This window comes from Tupaia chinensis, unplaced genomic scaffold (genome assembly GCF_000334495.1).
Source record: "Tupaia chinensis unplaced genomic scaffold, TupChi_1.0 Scaffold000113_1, whole genome shotgun sequence".
Taxonomy (NCBI): Eukaryota; Metazoa; Chordata; class Mammalia; order Scandentia; family Tupaiidae; genus Tupaia; species Tupaia belangeri.
The window spans coordinates 1,244,783-1,272,297 of record NW_006159577.1 but is presented as its reverse complement, the minus strand read 5'-3'; the positions used below and the strand labels follow the sequence as shown (position 1 = coordinate 1,272,297).

General features: G+C 38.4%; 1 protein-coding gene across 4 annotated transcripts in view; it reads left to right on the top strand.

Annotated features, from left to right (window-relative positions):
* The window catches only part of EDRF1 (erythroid differentiation regulatory factor 1), a 52,837-nt gene extending 27,626 nt beyond the window's left edge, over nucleotides 1–25,211 (top strand). For 2 of the 4 annotated variants that reach the window (XM_006143903.2, XM_006143902.2), the window contains 8 exons: nucleotides 2,066–2,284; nucleotides 5,820–6,043; nucleotides 7,439–7,597; nucleotides 7,770–7,919; nucleotides 9,755–9,908; nucleotides 12,620–12,735; nucleotides 13,792–13,943; nucleotides 24,262–25,211. In XM_006143903.2, coding sequence (XP_006143965.1) covers nucleotides 2,066–2,284; nucleotides 5,820–6,043; nucleotides 7,439–7,597; nucleotides 7,770–7,919; nucleotides 9,755–9,908; nucleotides 12,620–12,735; nucleotides 13,792–13,943; nucleotides 24,262–24,436 — 1,349 coding nt within the window. In that variant the 3' untranslated portion in view covers nucleotides 24,437–25,211. The remainder of the gene's footprint in view (nucleotides 1–2,065; nucleotides 2,285–5,819; nucleotides 6,044–7,438; nucleotides 7,598–7,769; nucleotides 7,920–9,754; nucleotides 9,909–12,619; nucleotides 12,736–13,791; nucleotides 13,944–24,261) is intronic. The other 2 variants (XM_006143904.2, XM_006143905.3) reach the window with 2 other exon arrangements.
* The last annotated feature ends 2,304 nt before the right edge of the window (nucleotides 25,212–27,515 follow it).

Genomic DNA, 27,515 nt, shown 5'->3' with positions numbered 1-27,515 from the left:
ACCATCCCCCCCGGGGGGTGATTTCTCGCTTTCTGTCTCTATGTCTCTCTCTCTCTGTCTAACGAGCGCACGTGCCCTATAGCGAAAACCTCTCCAAAAAAAAAAAAAAAAGAATAGCTTATTTAATTTTATTATCATTATTATTATCATTATTATTTTTCATTTTAATTTGACCAGAGAGGGGGATAGTGAGAGGTCCAGGACTTGAACCATGGATGACTGTGGGGGAGTCCAGTGCCTTAACAATCATGTCATCTGCCAGCCCCAGCCTTTCTTAATCTTAAAATTGAGCATGAGCTTATGCATTTGTGTAAGATAATTTTCAAATATTTTATACTTCGTAATTATAAAACTAGAAGTAATATAAAATAAGGTCTGAAAACAATTCTGTTGACTTTTTACATCCTTCTTTTTAAGTGGTTTTTCTAAGCTTTTAATCATCTAAGCAAACCATGGATTTTTCTTTTGAAAAGGAACAACAGTTGGTAAAAGTGGATTGATTATTTTCTGAATGATTCCTGGGGCTAAGATAAAGAGATCATCATTTTTTGAATGATAGTTCATAGTCAGCTGCTGTACTGAATATATCACTGTTTGGAGTTGTCATGTTTTAAACTGGGGAATAGAGTAATTGAATCCATAACAGCAGTACCTCTCCTTTTTAGTTTAGTGTAATAAGTTCACTACAGGGTCAGCTCAGCACTGCCATACTAAGTGCTATGCCCAGGGAGCTGGATCACACATGGCTGACTATGGTTTGAACCCTGCCCCTGACAGCTTGAAAGACACTCTGGTCACATGTGTGTCCATGCCCAGAACCCTGACAGGGTGGAGAAGTGGAAGAAAAGAGATCGTGGAATGACCATGCCCCCTTGAGACGTGCTTTCTGTCTCTCTGTGGCAAGTGTACATTCTGTATCTCTGGCAAGTAAAAAATAATAATAATAATTAAGGTAAATAAGATAAGGGATTAATCTTTTGAAGTTGTTTTTTGTTTTGTGTTTTTGCTTTTAGTTTTCTGCTATGGGGTACATGTGCTTGCCAGAGACATTGAGTGACAGGGAAAGTGAGAAACCGTCCCCACCTCCAGAAAGATGGCCACACGTTACATTCTCCTCTTGGGATTTTGGTTACACATACACATGCACCGGGCATGTTTTTTAAGCTGCCAGGTCTGAGACTCAGACTACAGAATTGGCCATGTGGGATCCCGCATCATAACCACCATGCCACTTGATGTCCTTAAAAGGTACTTTGGTAGTGTCTTATGGATTTATTTTATTATGCTCTTAAATTGTTTTTGTTACTTGATGTCTACTTCCCAAAAAGTTCTGTTTAGTGAGCAGCTAGAGGAGTACACTGGAGAAGAAGAGAAAATGTATTATTTTCTTGCATTTTTTTACTTCTTTTTCCCCTTCTCCCTGTTTCTCAAATGATCATTGTATTTTAAGAGACACAGTGGGAGAATCCTCAGTGTGTGTTTTGTTTTGTTTTTAACCACTCCCATCTAAGTAATTTTATTTAAAATATGTGTGACAGTGATGTTCTCCTATATGTTTGTTTATTCTCAACAGGAGTATTTTCTCCCTCTTGAATTTTGGGTTCTGTGCCTAAGTTTACTTCAGTTCCCACTAGATGGCATTTTTGTTTTTGTGTATCTTCTTCAATGACTTTAACTTAACATTGACACTTTATTTTAAAAACTATATTCCGATCATTTTTTTTAAAAAAAGCTATTTACCTTGTATCAGTTGACAACTTTAGGTTTTTACCAATGAACAAGTAAGTGTACCTGGGAAAATCTGAGTAATGGGAATTGTTTGGTATTTTTAGGCAAAGAAAATGCTTCTTTAATCAGACATTCATATCCCAAGAAAATTTAGTTTTACAAGTAGAGATCATCACTGTGGAACTTAAAGATTTTTGTATTGATTGAATTTTAGTATATTTATACTGTATTGCATTTTTTTATTATTCTGACTTTAAGATATCAGATAAACTTAAGTACTAAGAAGGAAGGGTTTATATGACTCATGTTGTCATTTCCTTTCTTTTTTTCTTTTAAGGATTTGCATGGGCAACAGATTTGTCTACAGACTTAGAAAGTCAACTTTCAGTTAGTTGTAAATGTTATGAGGCTGCTAATGAGATCTTGCAATTTAGTGATTTAAAAAGCCAAAATCCAGAACACTATGTCCAGGTGTTGAAGAGAATGGGTAATATTAGAAATGAAATTGGTGTGTTTTATATGAATCAGGCTGCCGCACTGCAGAGTGAGAGAACAGGTGAGTATCTCTTCGGATTCTTATCTTTTTTGTTTCTTGGAGAGGTTTTTGCTATTGGGTGCATGTGCTCGCCAGAAACATAGAGACAGAAAGCGAGAAATCACCCCCCAGGGGGAGATGGCCATGGCACAGTCCCCTCTCCTCTTGGTATCTTGGGCACGCACGCATACCTGGGGTGAGTTTAAGCCACCGGGTTTGGGACTTGAACCATGGTCAACTACATGGGAGTCCAGTGACATAGCCATTACGCCATCTGCTGGTTCCCTGGATTCCTCTCTTTATTGCCTGCTCTGTTAGAAAATGATGCTGATTTCTTATTCGTCTTTATTGGCACTTTATTTTATGCCATAAAGAGGTGCTCTGTAGAATTGCACTGGGTTGGAACCATGACTTCAAATTTAATCATTGTACGTCTTACTGCTTATACCATAGTTTTTTCCAGTTTGCATGTTTTTTTTCCTCCCGACTATAAAATATGAAGGGTTTATTTATTTATTTTATATATAGTTTTTTATTTCAATTTCTTTTATACATTCAACCACATGTATCACTTAGTCTGCAAAGTGAATATTCTAATATGTATACATTTCTCACTAGTCCAGTCAAGAATACTATACACATTATCTTCAACAATTAATAACCCATTTCTTTGTCCCATAAATGCCCTGCCTCTCTCCTTCTTTCCTTAATGTCTTTCCTCAGACTCTTCCTTCATCCACCTTCTTCCCACACTGTATCTGGTATCTATAACCATTTTAGGGGCCCTGTAGCTCAGGAGGTAGAGCACTGGTCACATAAACGAGTTTGCATGTTTTCTCCCCGAGTTTCTCCCTCCTTAAACCTACCTATCTCCCTTCTATACTCTCTAATATATACGCCCACATTCCCTGCTATTATACCTTTTACTTTCTCAGTTTCTGCCATAGGGGACAAATATTTATTATACATGGGAGAGAGGGACATACAGTGTTGTCTTTCATTATTGGCTTGCTTTGCTTAACACCATATCTTCTGTATCCATTTACTTTTCGCCTAATGACTGAATCTCAGTATTTTTTTATGAGTGTGTAGTGGTGTACATGTGTCACATTTTTCAATGGATTGCTCCACTCTTCAGCATTTGGTTCAGTTCATTGTCTTTTCAATGGAAAATAATGCTGATTAAATATAGATGTACAAGTGTCAAAAAATAAAAATAAAAAAGAGGTGTCCTGTTAGAAAATCTCAAAAAATTCTCTAAATTCTAAAAAAAAATAATAATATGGCCCCATAGCCTCAGCAATTAGGTGCTGTGCAGAGGAAGCTGGATCCCACATGGCTATCCTGGGTTCTAGTCCCCACCCTGTCAGCTTGAAAAACATGCCAGGCATTAAGCACATGCCCAGGATCCTGATGAGATGGAGATTTAGAGTAAAAAGGATTGCAGCCTGATCAGGCCCCCTTGGGGATATTTACTCTGTTTTTTCTCTTTCCTGTGCATTTGCACTGAAGTGTAAAAAAATAAAATTAATTTATCTTTTCCATGAGCAAGAGAGACAGCATCTCCAACAAGGGTACTGATATCCACCCCACGACTTCAGCCAGCTCTAGATCATGTGCACCCATGTGCCCTGTTATATTCAGCAAGGTCTCCAGATGCAAACTTAGAACCTTTCCATGTGGGTCATCACAGAATGTTGCATTTACCATTGTGCTACTGTCTCCCCACACCTTGCCTATTTGTTTTTTAATTAAACTTTCATGAAATAAAGTTAGTTTTAAAAAATGATTTTCCATTGAGATTCATCATTTTAGTGTCCTACTTTCCACTTTGTACTTCACTCCATCTGGTCAGTTCAGAAGCATATTGGACACAGTTAGTCATGTGTCAGGCTCTAGGTCAAATATGTAACTGGCTAAAACATCTACTCCTTCTGGTTAAAAAGACAGAAGTGCAAATCTCTGAGAAGTGCTGTAGGTAAGTGCAAGTACAGTAGGACAGTGAGCAAGGAAAACATTGATGAGGTAGTATGGTCTAAGAAAGCCTTGGGGAAGACTGTGTGTAGTTATAAATGTGTAGTTGGTGCATGATGTATAAAACATCATCAGGCAAATAGAACAAAAAAGGAACTTTGTAGCTTATGTAGACAGCTAGGAATAAACCCAAGATAGGGAGTTCCATGTATGTTTAGAATAACAGTAAGAGGTCTCATTTGAGTCAGGCAGTAGATGTTGTATCAGTTGATGTATCATCACATGTTGTTTGAGATACCTATTGAACATGCATATGTGAAAAGGTCTAATAGGGCAGTCATTTAAAAGTGTAGTTAAAGCTAATTAGGGCTAGCAAGACATAAATTGATAATGGTTCATATAAGGGTAATAGTTGAAGCTATGAGAATGGGTAAAATGTGAAGACTGGACACAGCATGAGAAAGGAAGAGGGCAAAGAGAACTGAGGGTAGCAGGTAAATTGATCAATTACCTCTGCACCTGTTGATCTGTGAACTGTGTTTGGCACCAGGAATTCAAGTGTTTCCCCCCAAGGATTTCATTGCCAGTAGGGGGACCTGTATATTTAAGGGACATTTAGAGGAGGAAGTCAGCCAGGGAACATAGAAAGTGGTAGTCAGGAACATAGAGTTGAATAAAGCACTGATTGTAACTTCTTGAAACTCATGAGATCAGTTTTATGAACCTCTTAAAATTTTATAGCATGACAACTTTGCTGAGATGTTTATATTTGCTTGCATTAGTAACAGTATTGAGAAAGGCTGTGCTTAAATTTTGTATTAGTTTAACAAAATTTAGTTGAACTAAGTTAGCCTATATTAGGCTGCAGTAATAAAATACTACAGACTGGGCAACTTGAACAGTAGAAACTTACTGTCTCAGTGTTCTGGAGGCTGGAAGTTCAAGATCAAGTGCTGGCGGGGTTAGGTTCCTCGAGGCTTATCTCCTTCCTTGGCTTACACATAGCTGCCTTCCTGCTGTTCATATGACCTTTTCACTGTGCATGCTCCTGGTGTCTCTCCATCTTTTGATAAGGACACCAGTCATACTTGATCAAGGCCCCATTCTTAACATTACTGCTTTAGAGGTCCTATCCCAAACACACATTCTTTTCTATATATGTATGTAGGTACCTGTATGTATGCACACATACACATTCAATCACTGTATATCATTACAGCATGCAAAATGAATTTTCCCAGCTTAAATACACTTCATAATAGCCCAGTTAAAGGTATTGCATACACATTATTATCAACAGATAATTTTCCATTTTTGTGACATTTAAATGTTTTGCTTCTTTATTTTTCCTGTTGGTTCTACATTCTAAGGTAGTGGGGTTATGTCTTCAATTTGTGAATTTGGGGGGACACAGACCCCTTCATATAACATGCATGGTAAGAGCAGTGCACTGCAGTTGCATTGGCTGGCTCTCCACGATAGTCCCATCCCCACCATCCTTCTCTCATCATTATGTCAAGAGACAATAGTGGAGTTTACACTAAGGTGTGGTAACAATTGTTTTCTTTCTTACTTGGTGAAGTGAGCAAATCAGTGTCTGCTGCAGAGCAACAGTTGTGGAAAAAAAGCTTTTCTTGTTTCGAAAAAGGAATTCATAACTTCGAGTCAATCGACGATGCTACAAATGCTGCCCTTTTATTATGTAACACGGGAAGACTTATGCGCATTTGTGCACAGGCACACTGTGGTGCGGGCGATGAATTTAAACGTGAATTTTCTCCGGAAGAAGGCTTGTATTATAATAAGGTAGCACATTTGCTTTTATGTTGGGCCTCATCCATTCACATCTGTCATTTACTTACACTTTGCCATTGCTCCACTAAAATATTATAAAATTAAAAATCATTAAACTTTGATGATGGCACAAGACTAGACAGATCATTAAAACACTTAGAAACTGGCCTAGGAATAACAAGATTTAGTATTGAAGATTACACACAGAATTGATAGTGAAAGGATAGTTCAATAAATTGTGTTGGTGCAACCAGAATAAATGTCAAATGGATTAAAAATTGACATGAAAAAAGTGAAACTGTAAGAGTGCCAGAGAATATATAGGAAGAATTTTATATGATGGAATGGCATGACATAATAAGCAAAAACCATGGCTATAAGATGAATAAGCTCAGTGCCAGCCCTGTAGTTAAGGGAGCTGGATCTCACGTGACTGAGGGCAGTTTAAATCCCTGCCCCAGTAGCTTGAGGAACACACCAGGCGCATATGTGTGCATCTTTATAATTCTTTTTTTTGAGAGGTTTTTGCTATAGGGCGTGTGCGCTTGCCAGAAAGACAAAAAGCGAGAAATCACCCCCCAGGGGAGATGGCCATGCCTCAATCCCTTCTCCTCCATTCTCCTCTTGGGATCTTGGGCACGCACACACACGTGCCCGGCGTGAGTTTAAGCCACCGGGTCCGGGACGCGAATCACGGTCAACTACGTGGGAGTTCAGCGACATAGCCATTACGCTAACTGCTGGTTCCCTAAATTGCCAATTTTTTTGATACATGATAATATCCAGTGTTGGAAAGAGTACAGGAAAAGGGCACTCACCCGTCAGGTACTTTGGAGTATTTAATTGACATTAGTGAAGAATGTTTATAGTGAATCTTAAAATAAAAGTGGCCTTTTTTTTTAAGTTTATGTATACATAGACAAACTTTATAAATAAATACATACCAGAAATACAGAAATTATTTCTTGGTGGTAGAATTAAGTGGGATTTTATTTGTTTAAAATATAGTGGCCATTTATTTGTGGATGGAGGGTGGCAGAGGCTAGGAGGAGTTACTTTCTACAGTGAAATCTGTCAAATTTATTATTATATAAACTGAATTTCCACTTTGGAGGAAAAAAAGAAAGGAAGAAAATGCATATTCTTGTATCAGCATGAGTCAGAAAGCAGCTCTCCTTTGAGAGACTGGCTTCTTGTAGACTTAAGCTGAAAATACAGTGATATTCAGTTCACTTTAAATAACTTTCTCCATTAAAATATTTTTATTGATTTTCTTTTTTTCCTTTCCTCATAATTTAGTCCTTTTGTAAATTCTATCAAAATTAAATTAATATATAGGTGGTTTTAAAGTATGTTTTACTTTAATGTGATATTAGCATATAATGAAACGCTTTTCCTCTTTCATAGGCTGTTGACTACTATTTGAAAGCCCTGAGGTCACTGGGGACACGAGACATACACCCAGCTGTTTGGGATTCAGTTAATTGGGAATTGTCCACTACTTATTTTACTATGGCAACGCTTCAGCAAGATTATGCTCCATTATCTAGAAAAGCTCAGGAACAGGTAATATTTGCTGGATTATGAAATAAATCTTTAACCTTATTTATTCCTTTAACAAATATTGAGCATCCGTACCATCTTTTCCTTGACCAATGGTATTGAAATATTTTTTAAATTCTCATAGTTGGATTACGAGCTTATCTTTCTTTTCTCCTCCTTGAAAAAAAATAAACAGATTGAAAAAGAAGTCAGTGAGGCTATGATGAAGTCTTTGAAATACTGCGATGTTGATTCGGTATCTGCTCGACAGCCTCTCTGTCAGTATCGAGCTGCAACCATCCATCACAGGCTGGCTTCCATGTATCACAGTTGTCTGAGGAATCAGGTATTGTCATTCTAATTTAAGTTCAATGCCAAGTCAGTTTAAGAGTTCTGGATGCTTTTCTTATATTTTCACACATATTTTAAGTGCTATCTATTCTACTTAGCTATTTTAGAAAGCTGTAGTGTGAATATTTTTCCCCTATCACCTTTGCCTGTGCTGTTTCTCAGTTGTAATTGATTGGCTCTTAGTTTGCAAAATCATAATTTGCCTGAGTGTGATCATTTTATTATTATTATTATTATTTTATTTATAGAGAGATTTTTGTGATAGGGCGCACACTTACTAGAGAGACAGAGAGGCAAGAAAGCAAGAAATCACCACCCAGGGGGAATAGCCACACCACAGTCCCTTCTCCTCCATTCTCCTCTTGGGATTTAGGGCACGCACACATGTGCACCAGGCATGAGTTTCAAGCTGCCAAGTCCAGGATGTGAACCTTGGTCAGCCATATGATAGTCCAGTGACGTAACCATTATGCCATCTGCCAGTCCCAAGATTATTTTCAATGTAGTTTAATGCAGACTTTATAATAATAATTCTATGTCTAGTAATGGTTCTGTGTAAATTTTAATGTTTCTCATTTTTATTATAAAATAGAGCATACATATAAAAGCACATAGAAAATATATGTAGATTGTATGTACAATTTAAAGAATAATAAACTACTGTGTACCTTACCTGGAGTTTAAGGATTGCTATAGAAAGTTCTTCTGGGCCTCTTTCTGTTCTGTCTCCTTACACACCTATCCAGAACAACTGTAGCCTGGAATTTTCCCATGATGTCCATTTCTTTTTGTGTTTATCTTTTACTTTGTTGTGAGCTTTACATAACAAACTATACGATCTGTATGTTTCCATGGCTTATTGCCTTTTACTTAACAGGTTTTTTAGATTGATTCATCCATGTTGGTACACGTAGCTCATTTTCTTAGCTCAGTCATATTCATTAAATGAATATATCATAGCGTATTTATTTGCTCTCTGATTTCTGAACTTTGGAGTTGTTCCAGTTTGAGACTGATATAAACCATCTGGTACCAGCAGTGTTGTATATCAACCCTGGCACTCAGATGCATGTATTTCTAAGAATGATTTGAGGCATAGGATAAAGGTGCCTTAATTCAGAAAGGTTGCTTTGCTCCTCTAGGGAGTCTTATGCTTAATTTATCAAGGGTATCTTTTGTTTGGTTGTTTTCCCCTTCTTTGGCTCAGTATCAAGACTACTTATCTTACAGTCCCTTGGGCATGGCCTTACTTCTGTGCTGCCCTTACTCTGGGAGTTTTATCCTCTGAGGTCCAGTTTAATTCAGAGAGGAGTTCTTTCTACTTTGCTATTGAAAGTCCTTAACCAAAAGTTCCCCTCGCCACAGGAGTTCCTCCCCCAGCTGAAGTTCAGTTTGGCCATGCTAGATGGTCTGGTATCTTCAGAACAGAAGTAAGGGTGCCAAGGCAATTCCGTGTGGGAAGAAAAGTCCTTTCCAGCAAATGGTGCTGGGACAACTGTAAAAGAATGGAGTTGAACTCCCTCACAATGTATACAAATTATATATGTGAATAGATTAAGGATTAAATGTAAGAGCTAAACTGTAAGGCTTGTAGGGGATGGGGGAAAAAAAAACAAAAAAACCAGGAGATTTAAAATTACTTCTGAAATTAGCAAGAGACAGAAAAGGCCTGAGGTGAGAAGTGGTAGTTTAAAAATTTTTGAAAAAATAAAAAAGAGAGTTTAGTAAATCGAGTCAGAAGATTTTATCAAGTAATTATTGTGAAAAACCAAAGCACAGAGCTGTTTTCGTTGTTGTTTATTTGTTTTTTAATTGTATTTTTGGTTCTAGGTTGGTGATGAACATCTTAGGAAGCAGCACCGGGTGCTGGCTGAGCTCCATTACAGCAAAGCTGTAAAGCTTTTTCAGCTTCTCAAAGATGCTCCATGTGAACTACTTAGAGTTCAGTTAGAAAGAGTAGCATTTGCAGAATTTCAGATGACCAGTAAGTCTTTTTCATTTCTTAGCTATGTATGCATTGGCTTAATGTTGGATTGTCTTAGAGTGAGGTGGACCTGTGCATCTCTCTTGGATGTAAGAAATTTGTTTTCTTTTTAATTTGCCCATATTAAATGATTTTGGGTAGGCACCATGAAGTCTTTTTATCTTTTAAAGTGTTTTATAAAATTTAGAGAAATACATTAGATTATATTCAAAGACTAGGAATAGTGAAATGTAGCCCATAATCCCTTATTTGAAAGAATTTTTACAAGTCGGTCTAGACAATTAAAGATTTAAATTAGCATGAAAAACTTGGGAATGGAGAAGTAGCAGAAAAGGAGTGATGATCCTCATTGGCTCTGCTTAGTCATGGAACTGATGCTTGGCAGGTTTGCTGTAGAGCCTGACCAAGGTAAAGAAACTGGGAAGGAGGAGAAGGTGCAGGTGAGAATGCTTCCCTGTGTTACTTTCCATGACAGGAAATAAGCAGATGTGCCAATAACTATTTTTTTCCTAAATTCCGTTCCTGTTGCTTTTGCTTACTTGCTCCCCTCTCCCCCAGAGGCTTGAGAAATATCTCTCATTTAGTGAAGAAACAAGGAACACTATTTGAAGGACAGCAATTTGTGTAGTTTTACTTCAGTTTTTTTTTATTCTATAAAATTAAAAGAAATGTACTATTTAGAGTATATGATTTATTTGTATAGGTCCAGAGTGGCCATGCAGTATACAAAAGTAACTGACATTACCTCTGGGGAAGGAACCTGGAAAGCTAGGCAGAGGGATTTCACTGTATAGGATTTGGACTTTGTAAATTGAGAGAATATGTTACCTATTCAAGAGAATTTCTAAAAACTATTGTGAACTTTTTTGTTGCTATGTATGCATTGTTAAAAGTGTGGGATCATTACCGAGATTAATAGTAGGTCGCTCTGGGGATGAGTCTGTGGTGATCTTTTTCACTTATATCTTTGGATTTTCTACCAAGTGCTAATTCCTTAGAATAAACAGGTATTGTTTTTTATAAAAATAGAGATCCTGGGGACAAATTTGCTAAGGTGGTAAGAATGACTGATTCTTTTATGTTTTAATACTGTGAGTACTTTAGAAAAATTAGTGTCTTGTGTTTGTTGTTTTTTTTTTTTCAGGCCAGGTTTGTAGCCAGGTTAATAAATGCTGTAGTTTATAACATTTTTTTAAGAATTACTTACTTAAATTTTATTTTTATTAATGGTGGTATTTTGTTTTTAATTTGCTGTAAGGCACATGCACTCACCAGAGAGAAACAAGATGTGCCTTAACCACTCCGCCACCTGCTGGCCCCAAGTTTATAACATCTTTTATTCTGTCTTATTTTGCCCAGTATTTTTTTCTGTTACATATGACTCAGATTTAACTTCCTAATGTCTTTATTATCTGTTCCCAGTTTCCAACAGTATGCACATACATGATCCACAGTTGATGCCAGATGTCACATCTGTACTGAAATCACACTATCCATTAAGTTTACACGTAATACCTTGTTTTGAAAGTCTGGGCTTATTTCGTAAAGGAATAAGGCAACAGTTACTACCTCCCCGCCTACAGAGTTGGGGAGTCCCCAAGCCGCTTTTATTTCTGATACCACCTGTAAGTTTGGAGGTCCCTAAGAGCACTCAGGTTTGATAATTCCCTAGAAAGATTCAGAGAGGTCACTGGAAGCTGTTCCGCATATGGTTACGCTTAAGTACAGTGAAAGGATACACATTAAAATCATGCAAGAGAGAGATGTGTGAGGCAGATTCCAGGAGAATTCCAAAGTACCAAACTTCCAGTTGTCTTCTCTCAGTGGAGTTGTATATGGCACTGACTGACCAGCAAGGATATGTACAACAGTATGGAAAATTGGCACCTGGGGAAGCTCATCCAAGCCTTGAGGTTCAGAGTTTTTACTGGGATTGGTCATATAGACATGTAGTTGATTATCACGTGGTTGATCTGAGCTGCTCGCTCTTCTAGAGGTCAAACTGATAAATGGGACCCAGAGTTTCCACAGTAAATCACATTGTTAGAATACCCAATGTGACCCTGGGTCCCCTAGTCAAACAAGGGTACTTCCCAGGAAGAACATTCCAGGGTCTCAGAGAGCCAAGGACAAAGGCTAGACCTCTGGGCAAGATCAATCCCCTCCTATACACCACAATCGAATGTAAACTCAAAGAGAATAGGAGCAAAGGTGCTTTGTGGTAGCTGATTGCTGTAGAAAAGTTTTATTTGAAAGGTCCTAGAATAAAATGAAACCTCGTTTTATCTTGTCTAACTTTCTGTCTTTGAGCAGAAGGGTACTGTGCTTACTTTATAGGTAGGACGACTGATTGTAAGTGCATAAGTGACTTGAATAGCATTACGCAACTGGTAAATATCCGGGTAGCCTTTAAACCACAGACTCTTCTTCCCTAAAATCCCTTTTAACCTGTTGCTTTAGTTACTAGCTTCTATTAAAAAATACTGTGTTTTCACTCTGATAAAATCAAATGGTGAGGCAATTACTATTGCTTTGCTTGTATTTAATATTTTTCTCTAAAAATTATTGAACAGAAGTTGCATTTAATTAGTATATTCATGAGTTGCCTTTTTATAGCATTTTAAAATCTGAATTTTCATTAATGTTTTAACATCATATGGGGATCTAGGTTTATATTTAAAGGAATAATCATTTTGTGTTTAAAACTTAAGGTCAGAATAGCAATGTTGGCAAATTGAAAACACTAACTGGAGCTCTTGATATAATGGTGAGAACTGAGCATGCATTCCAGCTGATCCGGAAGGAGCTTATAGAAGAATTTGAACAGGTGAATTGAGAAAATCGTTACCTTTGTTGTTGTTGTTTTATTTTTAATTGCCATAGGGCTTGTGCACTTATCAGAGGGAGAAAGCACTTCATTACAGGGTGTGGTCACACTGCAATCCTTTCTCCATTTCTCCATCCTGTTGAGATTTGGAGCATACACATACGTGCCCAGTATGTTTTTCAGGCCATTGGTGCTGGCATTCGAACCATTGTTGGCCTTATGAGATCCAGCTCCTTTAACCATTAGGTTCAATGGCCAGTCCTTCACCATTATTTTCTTTGTATCTTAAGCTAAATGGTGAATTTATATATTGTACATATAGCATGTGTTTACATTTGTGTATGTGTGTATATATGCACACATGTATATCTTTACTCCGTATAAAAACACATTAACAGTGATTTGTTATATTTGTGTGATAGAATTATTAAACTCCTTTAATTTGAAAGTATATCTTTTATATTTTAAAAGTTTTTTAAGAATGTACCTTAGTGAGACCCCTGGATCATGGTTAGCAAAGCACTGGTTAGCAAGTCGTGAAGTCTCAAGTTTTTGTTTAGGGAGTTTGTTTTGTTTTTCAAGAGAAAGAAAGGCCTGTATCCTCTTATATAATTTCTAGTAAGCTGCCTGGGACATCTGAAGGATGAGTGTTCTTACTAAGCAGGCTCGTCAGGAAAGGACTTTTAGTGCTCTGAGAATTCTATCATTCACACAACCTTCTCCTGCTAAAGGCTTCCCTAAGTCCCTGTGGTATGCCCACCTATTGTTAATACTTTCCCAACTCTGGTTCATCAAATCTAGCATAGTACCCATTTTCATGTTGCTCCTTCTGCGTCTGATGTTGGGAAGCCAGGAGACTTTTTCAGCATTAATTTCTATGTCAGTGACTATTATGTGTGAGGCATCTTTTATCATGTGTTTCAGTCTGTTAAAATTATCTCATGCATGCTGTTTTGGTTTTGGTTAAAAAGTTTAATGTAACTGCAGTTCAGTCACTTTAGTATAAAACTGCCATTGTTGGGCAACTTAGGTGAAATAACTTTTTGTCATGTTTAGCCTAAGAGTGGTGAGACTACTCCAGCTGCTGATTCTTCTCCTAGTCTTAATCGAGAAGAAGTGATAAAACTCCTCAGTATATTTGAATCTCGGTTGTCATTCCTTCTCCTTCAGTCCATAAAACTGCTCTCTTCAACTAAAAAGAAAACAAGGTAAATTGAGGTTTGTTTTTTTTTAATGGAAATTTCTTTCTCATCACCTAACCTATAAAAAAGAGCACAAATACTCTCATGACATTGTGAAGAAAAAATAGCTTGTATTCTTCTTTTATGAGGGTAATCCAGGGTTTTAAGTACTGTTCCCTCTTGATATGTTAAACTAGGTGAGAGTCAACGTCTCTGTGAGCTACTACATATGAAGATTATAGATACTAAGACTTCTTGCTGCCTGAGGGTGAATAAATATCCTATTGTATGCAGTCTTTTCCCTGACAGAGTTGAATGACCCAGGAATGAAGATCTTTAATGTTTTCTAGTAATGCCTCTGAGTGTCATCTTTAATGGGAAGTCTAGACTATAGTTTTGATACTCAGGGCCAAGTGCTCTGTAAAAAGTAGATGATAGAATAGCAAAGTCTCTCTAAAGCCCAGGAAATTAGTGAAAAGAAAAGTAAACACTTGAGCAAAAAATATTTTCATACAGCTTTGTCATCTTACGCAGTTATATTTTCTTTTCAGGGTTACTATTTTGACATTATTAATGTAATTTGAAAAATACTAGATCCATACTAGATCAGGAAAGTAATATAAATAGGGTTCCTCTTTTTCTTTATTCATGATAATGTGCATGCAGGTGCACATGATTGGGAGGGGCGGTGCACAGCACCCTCTACAGATTCTGGTCACACTGCGATCCCCTTTTTCTAGCCCTCTAGCCTGCTAGGTCTGGGGCACTCCTGCATGTGCTCAGCATGTTTCATGCTGACTGTTGTGGCCATGTGGTATCCAGTTTCTCTTGAACAGCACATTGCTACACACTGAGTTGGCCCTCTTTCTTTTTTAACATACAAGTGTAATCTGGTCATGTTAGAAAATTTGCAAAATAGGAAAAAGAAGAAAAAATTCTTTTTAACATATCATTATCAGTTATCCTACGTGTGTTTTTACCACTTTTTAATCTTAGGGTACAGATCATTTTTTACTTTGTCATTGTTGTTTACAGAAATATTTTATTTAGCTTTATTTATTTACTTATTTTTAAAATTTGATCAGAGAGGGACAGAGTGAGAGGAAGAGGGAAAGTGAGAAAGCAAGCTGCCAGGTCTGGGACTTGAACTACAGTCGGCCATGTGGGAGTCCAGCCACACCATCTACCAGCCCCTTGACTACTTTTTATGTTCTAATGTTTATGTACAGTATAATTCCCACTGTGATACACAGTTCTTCATGCTTAGACAAACGCATATAGATGCATATAGCTGTGTGTCGTCTTCTACCATTATGAAACGAGCAGTTCCATCCCTACACCAATTCCTTGTAATAAACCCCACCTCCACTTCCATTTCCTCAGGGATCTCAGGGAAAACCCATTTGGTTATTATATTTTTTTAAATTTATTTATGTATTACTGTTGTGTTTTCTTTTTTCTTTTTTTCACATGAGTTTTGCCAGAGAAAGGCACATAGAGGGAGGGAGAGTGAGAAAGCAAGCCACCAGGTCCAGTACGTGAACCTCAGTCAGCTATGTGGGAATTCCAGTCCCTCAACCACCATGCTACCTCCTGGTCCCAAAACATTTGTTTTTTTTTTATCATTAAGTACTACTATCAGCTGTGGGCTTTTGTAGATGCCTTTATCAAGTTGAAGATCTTCCCTTCTATTCCTAGTTGGCTGGAGTTTTTATCATTAGTGGATTTTGAATTTTTGTCAAATGGTTTTGCTACATCTAATGAAAAAACTGTATAGTATTCTTTCTTTAGTCTGGTAATGTGGTAGATTACATTGATTCTTGAAATGATAAACCAGCTTTTCATCCCTGGAATAAACCCCACTTTGTTGTGATGTATCCTTTTTATGTGTTACTGGGTTCAATTTGCTGTTTTTTTGTTGAGGATTTGTGTGTCTGCATGGGGATACTGGTCTGCAGTTGTCTGGTTTTGGTATTAGAGCAGTACTAGTTTAATAAAGTCAATTGGCTGGTGTTCCATCTTCTATTTTTATTTTCTGAAAGATATTTTATAGAATTAGTACTATTCTTTTCTCAGACATTAGGATTTGACAGTAAAGCCATCTTAAGTTTGTTTTCTTTGACATTTTTAAATAATAAGTTCAATGTGTTTTATACATATAGTACTAGTCACATTTTATTTTTCTTGAGTGAACAGGGGCTGGACTTAACCACTACGCCACCTGCTGGCCCCCTAATTCACTCTTACCATTGGTGTCTTTTTTCATTTTTTTGTGTGTGTGTTTTTTAATTTTGCTATATAACATGCATTTGCCAGAGAGAGAGGGAAAGTGAGAAATTGCTCCCTGGGGGGAAATGACCCTGTAGTAGTTCCTTCTTCATTCTCCTCTTGGGGTTATGCACACAGCAGAGTGATTTTCAAACTGCTACATGCAGGACGCAAACCATGCAGTTGGCCATGTGGGACCAGCCACCTTGACCTCCATGCCATTGGCTGGCCCAATTGAACGTTTTCTGTGATTCCATTTTATTTCATTGATTTTTTTTTTGTGGGGGGGGAGAAGTTTTTGTTCTAGGGTGTGTGCGTTTGCCAGAAAGAAACAGAGAGACAGAAAGGGAGAAATCACCCCCTGGGGGGATGGCCATGCTGCAGTCCCTTCTCCTCCATTCTCCTTTTGGGATCTTGGGCACACATGCACACACCCCCGGTGTGAGTTTAAGCCACCGAGTCTGGGACTTGAACCGCAGTCGACTACATGGGAGTCCAGCAACATAGCCATTACGCCAACTATTGGTCCTACATTATTGATTTTTTTTATTCATACCATTTTTTAATTTTCCTGTGGTTAACCTAGGGTTTGCATTATACATTTTAAATCAGAATCCACTTTCAAATAATATTACACTGCTTCCAATGCACAAGTAGTATGAAGACTTTAAGAAGATAATTCCTCCTTCCCTTATTTTTATTGTTGTTATGACACATTTACTTTTGCATAGGTTGTAAACACAATATCCTGCTATTAATTTTTGCTATAGACAGTTATCTTTCAGAACAATTAAAACTACAGAGAACAGGAAATTTCATTTACATTCATTTATTTCATTTCCATGCTCTTCACCACTTTGTATAGGCACCATTTCTGTCTGGCATATTCCTTCAACCTAAAAAACTTTCTCTTAACATTTTTAGTAGTGTGTATCTGCTAGCAGTGAATTCTCTTTTTGATTGGGAGATGTGAAAGATCTTCAGTTCTGGAAGATATTTTTGCATGGTATAGAATTCTGGATTGATAGTCTTTTTTGTCTAACAGTTTAAAGATGTCACTCACTGGCTCGTATGTTTTCTGACTGCAAGTGTGCCATGATTCCTACTTCCGTTCATTCATGTCTTTTTCTCTAACTGCCTTTAATATTTTTTGTCTTCTCCCCTTCTACCCAGCAATTCGAATATGATATGCCTAGGTACATCACTAGGGTTTCTTTCCCCACAGGTATTTTTATTTCTTATACTCTGTTCTTTCTTCTTTTTCTGTAATTCTGGTTATACCTATGCTACACTGTTTGATAGCATTCTGTAGTTCTTAACTGTCCTGTTCTAGGGTTTCGTATCCCCTTTTCTTTTCCTTTTTAGATATTTTGCCAAAAGGTGAGTGCTCTTGAGAGAGACAGAGAAGGAAAGTAAGAAATCACCCCTCAAGGAGGATGGCCGTGCTATAATCACTTCTTCTTCATTCTCCCCTCAGTATATTGGGTACCTCCTGCCCCTACTCCCTGCTTTCTGCTTTTCTTTTTGTAATTTAGTTTAAGTAATTTTTTTTTTTTTTTTTTTTTGGTTTTAGTTTGCTACAGGGTACATGTGCTCACCAGAGAGAAAGTGAGAAAGCACTTCCCATGAGTGATGGCCACATTACAATCCTGTCTCCTCCTTTCTCCTTCCAGGATTTTGGGCACATATGCACAAGCACTCAGCGTGTTATTCAAGCTGGCAGGTTGGATACTTGAATTGTGCTATCATCCATGTGAGATCCAGTCGCCTTAACCACCATGCCACTGACTGGCTCTAGTTCGAGTAACTTCTAATGGTTTATCTTCGTGGTTACTCATTTTTTTACTTGATTTTATATCATCTGCAGTTAGAATTATTGAAGGCATTCCTCATCTCTGTTACTATGTTCCTCCTTTCTGTTGTTTCCGTTGGGTTCTTTCTTAAGTTTCTATCTCTGATATATTACATAGATTTTTTTTCATTAGTGCCTTTAACAGATATTAATTATATTTTGCCATTTAAATCTTCTATGAAAGAGTTCCAATGTCTGTGTCATAGATAAGTCTTATTATCTTGGCAGTGTTGTTTTCCTTTGCCTTTCATACATCTCATAGTTTTTCTTAAAAACTGGATATCTCAGGACCAACAGTTGGTGTAATGGTTATGTTGCTGGACTCCCACGTAGTCAATCACGGCTCAAGTCCCAGACCTGACGCCTTAAAACTCAGATCAGGCATGTGTTCGCACATGCCGAGGATCCAGAGAGAAATATGGAGGAGAAGGGATTACACCATGGCCATGCCCCCGGGGGATGATTTCTCACTTTCTGCCTCTCTGTCTCTCTCTGTCTTTCTGGTGAGCATATGTGTCCTAAAGTAAAAATATCTCTCTCTTAAAAAAACAAACAAACAAACAAAAAAACAGGGTATATGTAACACAGTAAAATTTTTTTTGCCTAGAAAGGTTTTCACCTTGTTCTCGATAAGCATTTAGGTGGGGAATTGAGTCTTACTTTTTTTTTAGCCTGGAGTTGAGCTGTGTTGAAATTTGTGGTGAGGGTGGGGAGCTAAGTGCTTGAGTAGCTTGAGTATAGGGAGCTAGATCCCAGCCCTGGAGGCTTGAAAAACACATCTGATACATGTGCATATGTATTGGAAATTCTGGTGGGAGGGAGAAATGTAGGAAAAAGGATTGTAGGCCTTATTTGGAGGATGCTTTCTCTCATTCCCTATCCCGGCTAAATTCTTACCAGTATCTGGCAGCACCTGCCCCAGGTAAGAAAATACTTTCTTGTTTTTCCCATATCAGCCTTTTCTTAGATCTCAGACTAGCAAGTTTCCTAGTAACCCCAGCAATCTGATGGGTTGAAAAAATGTTGTGACCTTTTAGCTCGCCCTGCCTTTGTTGTTTCTGTGGTAAGGATGGGTATGGTACTTTGTCTTCTCTACATCATGGGCAGAAATCCCCTCCACTGTTGGTTTTGAATAATTCTTTATAGGCAAAGAAGAGGTTTGGCTTGGGGCAGAGGGAATCTTCAGTATTAGGTACAACACCATCTTATGCAGCCTAATGTAAATCCTCAATACCTGTACTATATTCTGGTTCTGGTACACAGCAAGATATATTGATGTATTTATTATAATTTAGCAGATGCACCCATCTTTCTTTTTTTTTTTTTTTGGAGAGGTTTTTGCTATAGGGCGCGTGTGCTCGCCAGACAGACAGAGAGAGACATAGAGACAGAAAGCGAGAAATCATCCCCCAGAGGGGATGGTCACGCCGCAATCCCTTCTCCTCCATTCTCCTCTCGGGATCTTGGGCACACACGCACACGTGCCCGGCGTGAGATTTAAGCCACCGGGTCTGAGACGCAAACCACGGTCGACTATGTGGGAGTCCAGCGACATAGCCATTATGCTAACTGCTGGTTCCCATGCATCCATCTTTCTGAAGAACAAGAAGATAGTGCATTCAGTGATACACAGTAGGAAAAAACTCATGACTTTTCCTACTTAATAGCAGTGGATAAATTTAAATTTTTTTTTTACTGGTTTCCACAAGGTGGCAATATAAACATATGATATGTGGGAAGCATAGTAATTTATTGATTTTTCACAAATTGATGGTTTGAGTGGTTAGCTAACAGGTTTCAGTAATATATCATCATAATAGTCGTGTATACGACCTAAGTAATTTTTAGTGGAGGAGTTTCTCACCTCTGTTTATTCAGACTATCAATATTTTGTAGATAAAAACTTTAATCTGAAGTTTTCACACATGATACATCAAGTTCTATTTAGCTGGCTTGGGCATGGCGGCATACTGCTAAGATACTGTGTTCTTTAGGCTGGGACCACATGAGAGGCCCAGGTTTGATTTCTGGTCTAACATAAAAGCCGACGTGTTGGCATGTGCCTGTAATTCCAGTGACTTCAAGGATGTTGAGGCAGGAGGATTGCATGCTCAAGGCTGGCCTGAGCAACGTAGCAAGACGCTGTCTCAAGAAAGGGCTGGGCGTGGTGGTGTGCACTTGTGATCTTGGCTGGGAGGCTGAGGCAGAAGGATTGCAACACAGTTTAAGCCTGTCTTGAAAAAGAAGGGGCCAGCCTGCTAGCACGTTCAGTAGCAAAATGAACTGCAGTGCTGGAAGACACTACAGGTTCAGGTCTCTGGGTCAGCCAGAGAACGTGCGGGGCGCATGCACACCTGCCCAAGGTCCTTACCAGCTGGAGGGCTAAGGAGGATCATGATGAGACCCTGTTGACGGTGCTTTTCTTCCCTTGCCCCCCATTCATACTTCCCATAATGCTTACTCACACACCTAGTATCATAAATATCAGTAAAATAGGTATGTAAATAAATAATATTTTTTTCACTAATTTGTGTTGGTTTTCCCAGGCTTATTAAATACAATTGTTAAATATGATTCTATGATATTATATTAATAAAATAGATATGCTGACAGGTTTCAAAACCAAAAATATTTGGTTACTTTCAAGTGATTATTTCTCTCATGCTTCACTAATGTGCACATTAAAACGTCTTTTTTGTTGTTTTTTTAAAGACAAGATCTTACCTGTGTTATTGTCCTCTTGCCTTAGCCTTCAGCAGCAGTTTCTGTAGGTGTGCGGCCAGCTTTTTAGGGTGGGCTGGGAACAGAACACAGGCTTCCCATGTGGCCTGCCAAGTAGCAAGTAGCAGCATCAACCAGCATGGGCTACTGCAGCGGGACCAGAATATCCGTAACTTTACTGCAGGCAAAACATTCTCTGCTACAAACCTTGGTGATACGTCATCACTTAGTGAATGTTATCTTTCGGAATAAGAGAAATCAAAACAGGACTTTAAAAGAAAGGAAATACAAGTTTATATTTTATTTTGATTGCTCCCCCCAAAAAAACAGGTCAAAAAAAAAAAAGAAAATACAATCAATGGACTTAATAAAGTCTATCTTGATTTTGTTATATTTCTGCAGAGTTACAGTGAAATCTAAGTAAATTAAGATGTATTTCATTTGTTTTAAAGCGTTTTGTTTTCAGTTTCTGATTATGCAGGTATTCATCATGTGACATCTAGCATTGTCCTGCTAGATAATGCTTGTTCTGCTAGCTTGTGCATTTTTTTCTTTTAGGATCTAGAATTTATTTGCTATTCTACTGTATTTTAATATTCATTGCTTTAATAGATTGGGGCCTTTGACATTTTGATGACTTTGGGATTTAATATAATGAAAAACTATAAAAAGTAGAAGTAATTTTTGAAGATTCAGGAAGCTCTGCTACAGTGCAGAAAGCAAATCCTTTAGATTTATGAGTTGTTCCTAGCCAGATATGTACATTTAATATTTAGTTAAGTAAAAAGAAAAAGAAAAGTTGGCCCAGCCTAGGCAGGGTAGGCAGTAATGTACCCACTGCAGTGCTGGAAGCCACGACTCTCGCTGCAGGTTTGGATCCTGAGTGGCCCTGAAAACACGCTGGGCATGTGTCTAAGATCCTAACAAGCTGAAGGGATGAAGGAATGAGATGGTGGTGTGATGAGACTTTGTCAAGGCTTGCACCTCTTTCTGTCTCCCACCCCTTCATGTGCACATGCGCTCTCTCGTGAACAGAATAAACTTTCTTTAAAAAGAAAAAGAATGTAAGTTACCTTTGGAAAAAGAAAGCCATGTGAAAATGTGGGGCTCTCTGAATGAGGGTCATAGTTCAGTGGAACTAGTGATGAATTTTTTTTTTTTCTTAGAGATTTTTGCTCATGTGCTCACAGGGCTCATGTGCTCACCAGAAAGACAGAGAAAGAGAGACGGAAAGCAAGAAATCATCCCCCAGGGGAGGTGGCCACGCCGCAATCCCTTCTCCATTCTCCTCCCAGGATCTTGGGCATGCACACCTGGCATGAGTTTAAGCAACTGAGTCCGGGACTCGAACCACAGTCGAATATGGGAGTCCAGTGACATAGCCATTATGCTAACTGCTGGTCCCCATTAGTGATGAATTTTAAGGGAGAACATGATTTACAGAAATTGGAAGATGGGGACCAGCAGGTGGTGTGGTGATTAAGGCACTGGACACTCCCACGTGGCTGGCCAAGGATCAAGTCTTGGACCTGAATGACTTGCTTTCTCACTTTCCCTCTCTTTCTTTGTTCTGTCTGATTAAATTAAAATGAATGAATGAATGAATGAATAAAATTAAATAAAATAATTCTTTAAAACAAAAAAGGAATTAGAAGATAGTTTAAGGTTCAGAGTATGATCTGAATAAATCAGATCCAGCAGCCATCAGTTATGTTTAAGCACCCAGCTAAAATGACAATACATCATTGTCCATAAAGAATCATTTGTATTTCAAATACCAGTTCTAATTAAATGCTATTGCCTTGATTACTATCAATGAGTAATTTAAATGTCATAAAGTTTTAGACATTTTGTGAATGTTAAAAAACAAAAAACAAACAAAAAAAGAAAACAGAAAACTAAAATACAGCCAGTCTTAAGGCCAAATTGTAAATAGTGGTTTTTTAAACAATCACTTTGCTGTGTTACTTTGGGGAAAAAGAGGAGATTTGCCTGATAAACAGGGAACAGAGGGGAGGATGAGGGTCATCAGGTGGCCACATGAAGAAAGCAGGTCCTTTGGAGAAATAATAAGTGGAGCCATGAACAAAGAGGAAAAGGAAATGCCTCACAGTGGAGTCCTGTTGCAGGAGAAGGGTGTTCCCCCTGCCTGGCTGTCCTCTGGCAGGCCTGTCTGGCACTTGGGCAAAGGAAGAGCCTGCACAGTGGAGAAAAGAACATAGTGTATGGAATGGGAAAACAATATTTTGATGTTGGTTCATGTTATTAGCCATCTATCCTTAGCTTTTACATCCGTGACATAAGAATATGAGTCCTTGCCAGTGTAAGGCAGGGGTTATTAGGAGTTTCAGATGTGGTCACGTCCACTGTAAAGAGTTGTATGATTGTCTGCTGTTATGTAGTTTATATGAGCCAAGGGTCTGTGTTAAATCTGGACTCATTTAAAAAAAAAAAAGATGCTAGAAATGAACTGCCATTTGATTGCTAGACAGTTCTAGTAAATATAATACATAGATCATAAGGGGTAAATATTTTTAGAACCAACTGTAAACGTAAACATTTCTAATATGGAGTACTATATTGTACAGCTGAGAGGCTTTCTTCACACAAAAATTGCACTGACATTTTTAGAGTAACTTGAGGAGTAGCCAATCCTGTGTCAGGAACCTGCGCTTAAAGTCCTAGATGATTCTAATAGTTTTAGAGCTAGCAACCCAGCAGTTGTGTTAGATGTGTGCTTGTTAACAGTGTTTAAGGGTCTGCGTCCAAGCTTAAAAAATAGGGGAAGTGCCATGTAGCTTTCCCCTGCCCATCTCCACTGTATTTTCTTCATGGTATGTACAGTCTTGACACTATTTCTTGTTTACTGTACGTCTTCCCCAGTACAAACCCCCCCCCCGCCGCCACCTCAACAGAATATGAATTCTATGAAAGCAGGGTTTTTTAATTTTTTTTTTTTTTTTGGAAAGGTTTTTGCTATAGGGCGTGTGCGCTCGCCAGACAGACAGAGCCAGACAGAAAGCAAGAAATCACCCCCCAGGGGGGATGGCCACACCGCACTCCCTTCTCCTCTCGTGATCTTGGGCACGCACACATATGCGCCCGGCATGAGTTTTAAGCCACCGGGTCCAGGACACAAACCACGGTCAACTACACGGGAGTCCAGTGACATAGCCATTATGCTAACTGTTGGTCCCAGGGTTTTTTGATTCTTAAACTTTTAAGAACAGTTCCTAATACAGAGCAGGCACTCAAATATTTATAAAAGGAATGAACAGTGATTTTAATTGATGTATGAAATGTGTAAAAGCGGGCCCATAAGCAATTAATGGAAGGATGTAAGTATGGAATAGGTATTAGTGGAATATCTACTTCTCTGTGAAAAGTTTCTGCTGGGCTGTTACTATTCATTTTGTAGGATTTCTCATTGAACTGTTGGTGGGTATCACTGTTCCCTTCACCTGTCTTTTTTTTTTTTTAATATTTTAATTTGTTTTACCTCAGCAGTAACGTTGAAGAAGATGTAGTCCTCAAAACCAACAAGCAGATTTACTCCCAGCTTTTGAGAGCTACAGCAAACAAAAATGCAACTCTTCTGGAAAGAATCAACTTTATCATCCACCTGCTAGACCAGCTTGCTGGCGCTGGCAGTGGAGCAAGCAGCGGCACTGTACAGTGATTCTCCTGCAGAGGTGCCACCACGGACACGTTGTCAGTGCCTTCTGAACACGGGAGCCGGTCTGTCCTTTCGGTGCTTTGTTTCATTAAATATGAGGGAAATAATCCATTTAAAACAAGTACAACAGTGGAACACAGACTTATTTCCCATAGCAGACACATTATGGTTGTTTTTTGGCCTCTTCATTTGAAGTGCTAACATCAGAATCAATCTTAAAGCTTCCAGCGTTTATTTCTTTGAGAAGTATATGGTACCTCATTATTAATAGACTTGCTGTGATGCAATTATACTTTTTAAGTATTTTTGAAGTATATTAAGCTATAATAGAATGATTTAAGATAAAATTATTTTGGATAAAAAGTTACTTTGGTCAAGAGAGCTTTTTATCCAAATGATTTTACAGGTTCCAATGGGCTAAAGAACATCTACAATTTTTCTTCCTAAATTGCACCCAAAAAAAGAGTGTTCCCTTTTTCATACTTCATTGAAGGATTTTTCAAAGATGAGCCATTGTGCAATTCTCTGTATTTAATGCATGTTCTGAGGGGATTCACTTTTCTTTGTCTTTATATGACAGTTGATCAAAAATAGGTACTACCCCTTTTTCATTTTAAACTCGAAACTGTGAATAAGGTACAGAAAAGCTATTTTGAATAAACTATTTATTTAAAATGTCTTTGTATATTTCCATCTTGCTTCCTTCACACTGAGGGGTTTTCTGAATTATTTTATTTATTATTATTATTAGTTTAAATTTGCTGTAGGACACGTGCACTCTCCAGAGAGAGATAGAGAGAGGGAGAGAAGGAAAATGAGAAAGCAAGCTGTCAGATCTGAGATTCAGATTGCTGTCAGACATGGGAGTCCAGTGCCTTAATCACCACACCACCATGCTGGCCCCTTCACATTAAGTTTTGGGTTTTTTTTTGGAGAGGTTTTTGCTATAGGGTGCATGTGTTCGCCAGACAGAGAGAGACCGAGAGACAGAAAGCAAGAAATCACCCCCAGGGGAGATGGCCACTCCACAATCCCTTCTCCTCCTCCTCCATTTTCCTCTCAGAATCTTGGGCATGCACGCACACGTGTCCGGCGTGAGTTTTAAGCCACTGGGTCCAGGACGCGAACTGTGTTCGACTACATGGGAGTCAGTGACATAGCCATTACGCTAACTGCTGGTCCCCACATTAAGTTTTGAATTGAATTCAGTTTAGTTAATAAATTTTATAATATAGATATCAAATATTAGATATTAAAAGTAAAATTCTGCCATCCACTTAATTCTTAGCAAAACCTTTTATTTCTTATTGCTGCTATATGGATCTCATCCAGTTATATACAGATATACTCTTTTTTTCAGTGCCTACAGTGTACAGAGCTGTATTTGTCCTTCATAACAATACTGCAGTTTCAAGAAGGACAAGGTAACATGTAAATCTGACAGATGCTTTTGACAGGGTGACAGTCTGGATTCCTACGCATGACACCAGGGTTGTCACGTCCACTACCCTGGGCCTGAGGGCAGGGAGAGAGGCTACTGACTCCCTCAGTCCCTGGGCAGCCTCCGCTCACTCTGGATCCTCCAGGCAGAGCAGAGCCCTTCCCACAACACAAAGAATCTGAACTGTGCTAGAGAAAATTGTCTGAATTTTCACAAACCACTTTCTTTTATACAGGTATTTTCAGTTTTATTGACCATTAGCATCCATTATAGCTTGACTGAATTCTCTCTTACCATTTGTTTACCTCCTTGTTGTTTAGTTTGCATTGTCCTTAGGACAGATTTGCATTCTTTTGCAAAAATGAATCATTGATGTATTTCAAGTTTTGTCTAAATTGTACAAAATCTCTTTCCAGGATGCCTGTCATTCTGTTTTCCCTTGCAGCAAGCACACACAAAATAAATCTGTCTTTATTCTGCAAATTAAATCTGGGCACTTACATTGGTTATATGATCAGTGTGGTTAATGAATTCAAAAAGAATTTTCCTACTTATGTAGAACAAGCTGCAGTTAGGGATATTAGGGGTTTTTTTGTTTGTTTGTTTGTTTGTTTGTTTGCTATATATAGGGCATGTGTGCTTGCCATAGAGAGAAAGAAAGAAATCACTCCCTAGGGGGATAGTCATGCCATAATCTCTCCCCCATTCTCTTCTCAGGGTTTGGGACACGCACGCATGAACACATGCCTGGCATGATTTTCAAGCCACCAGGTCCAAGTTGCAGAGGGTATATTCAGCCGTGTGGGATCCAGATGTGTTAAGCTCCACACTACCTGCTGGTCCTAGAGTCATGTATCTTATCTCCTCATCGCTCCTTAGCTTTACAGCCTTTAAGTCAAGAGGAATTTTTATTTTCAGCAAGAAAATAGAGGATCCTAGCTATCTTCTTTTGTCAAAGCGATAACAAACATGAACATTCCTGAGGGGGAAAAGATCATTTTAAAATATATTTGTAATTTGCTGATTTTAACTTAAATTTAAGCATAAAGTAACTGTGTTAGCTATTTCTTGAGAAGAAATGTGGCCTTTGTGGCCTGATTATCGAAACCATGAATCTTTTTTCGGTTAATTTCATTGCTCAAATTTTGCCCACGTCATATGTAACATGGTTTTGTTATTTAATGTAAAAGTTAAAGGACCATAATGCCTATTGTAGGTACAACTGATAATGGGAAAAATAAAATTATATACTAGCTTCAAGAGACTTACTGGCCTTCAGAACATAAGTAAATTCATATAAAGTGATTTCTGCTTTGCAGGGAGAGACTACTCAGTGAATTCTAGTGAGCCAGAAAAGTTGTTCTGTTCAGGACCATTTGGGATACAGACCCGGATGTTCCAACAAGAGGGTGTACCTAGCTGGACAATCAGAGGCTACCACAGAGATGGGGAGAAAGCACAAAGGACTCGGGGCTAGACTGGGGGCTGAGGCCAAGAGCCACTACTGGGGTTGACCTTTGGCAGGACACAACGAATGAGCATCAGTTTCTTCAGCTGGAAATGTGCACAGTAGTATGTGTCCTGCCACTCTGACCAAGTCGTGCAGATCAAGAGAGAACTACATAGGAAAACTCTTTGTAC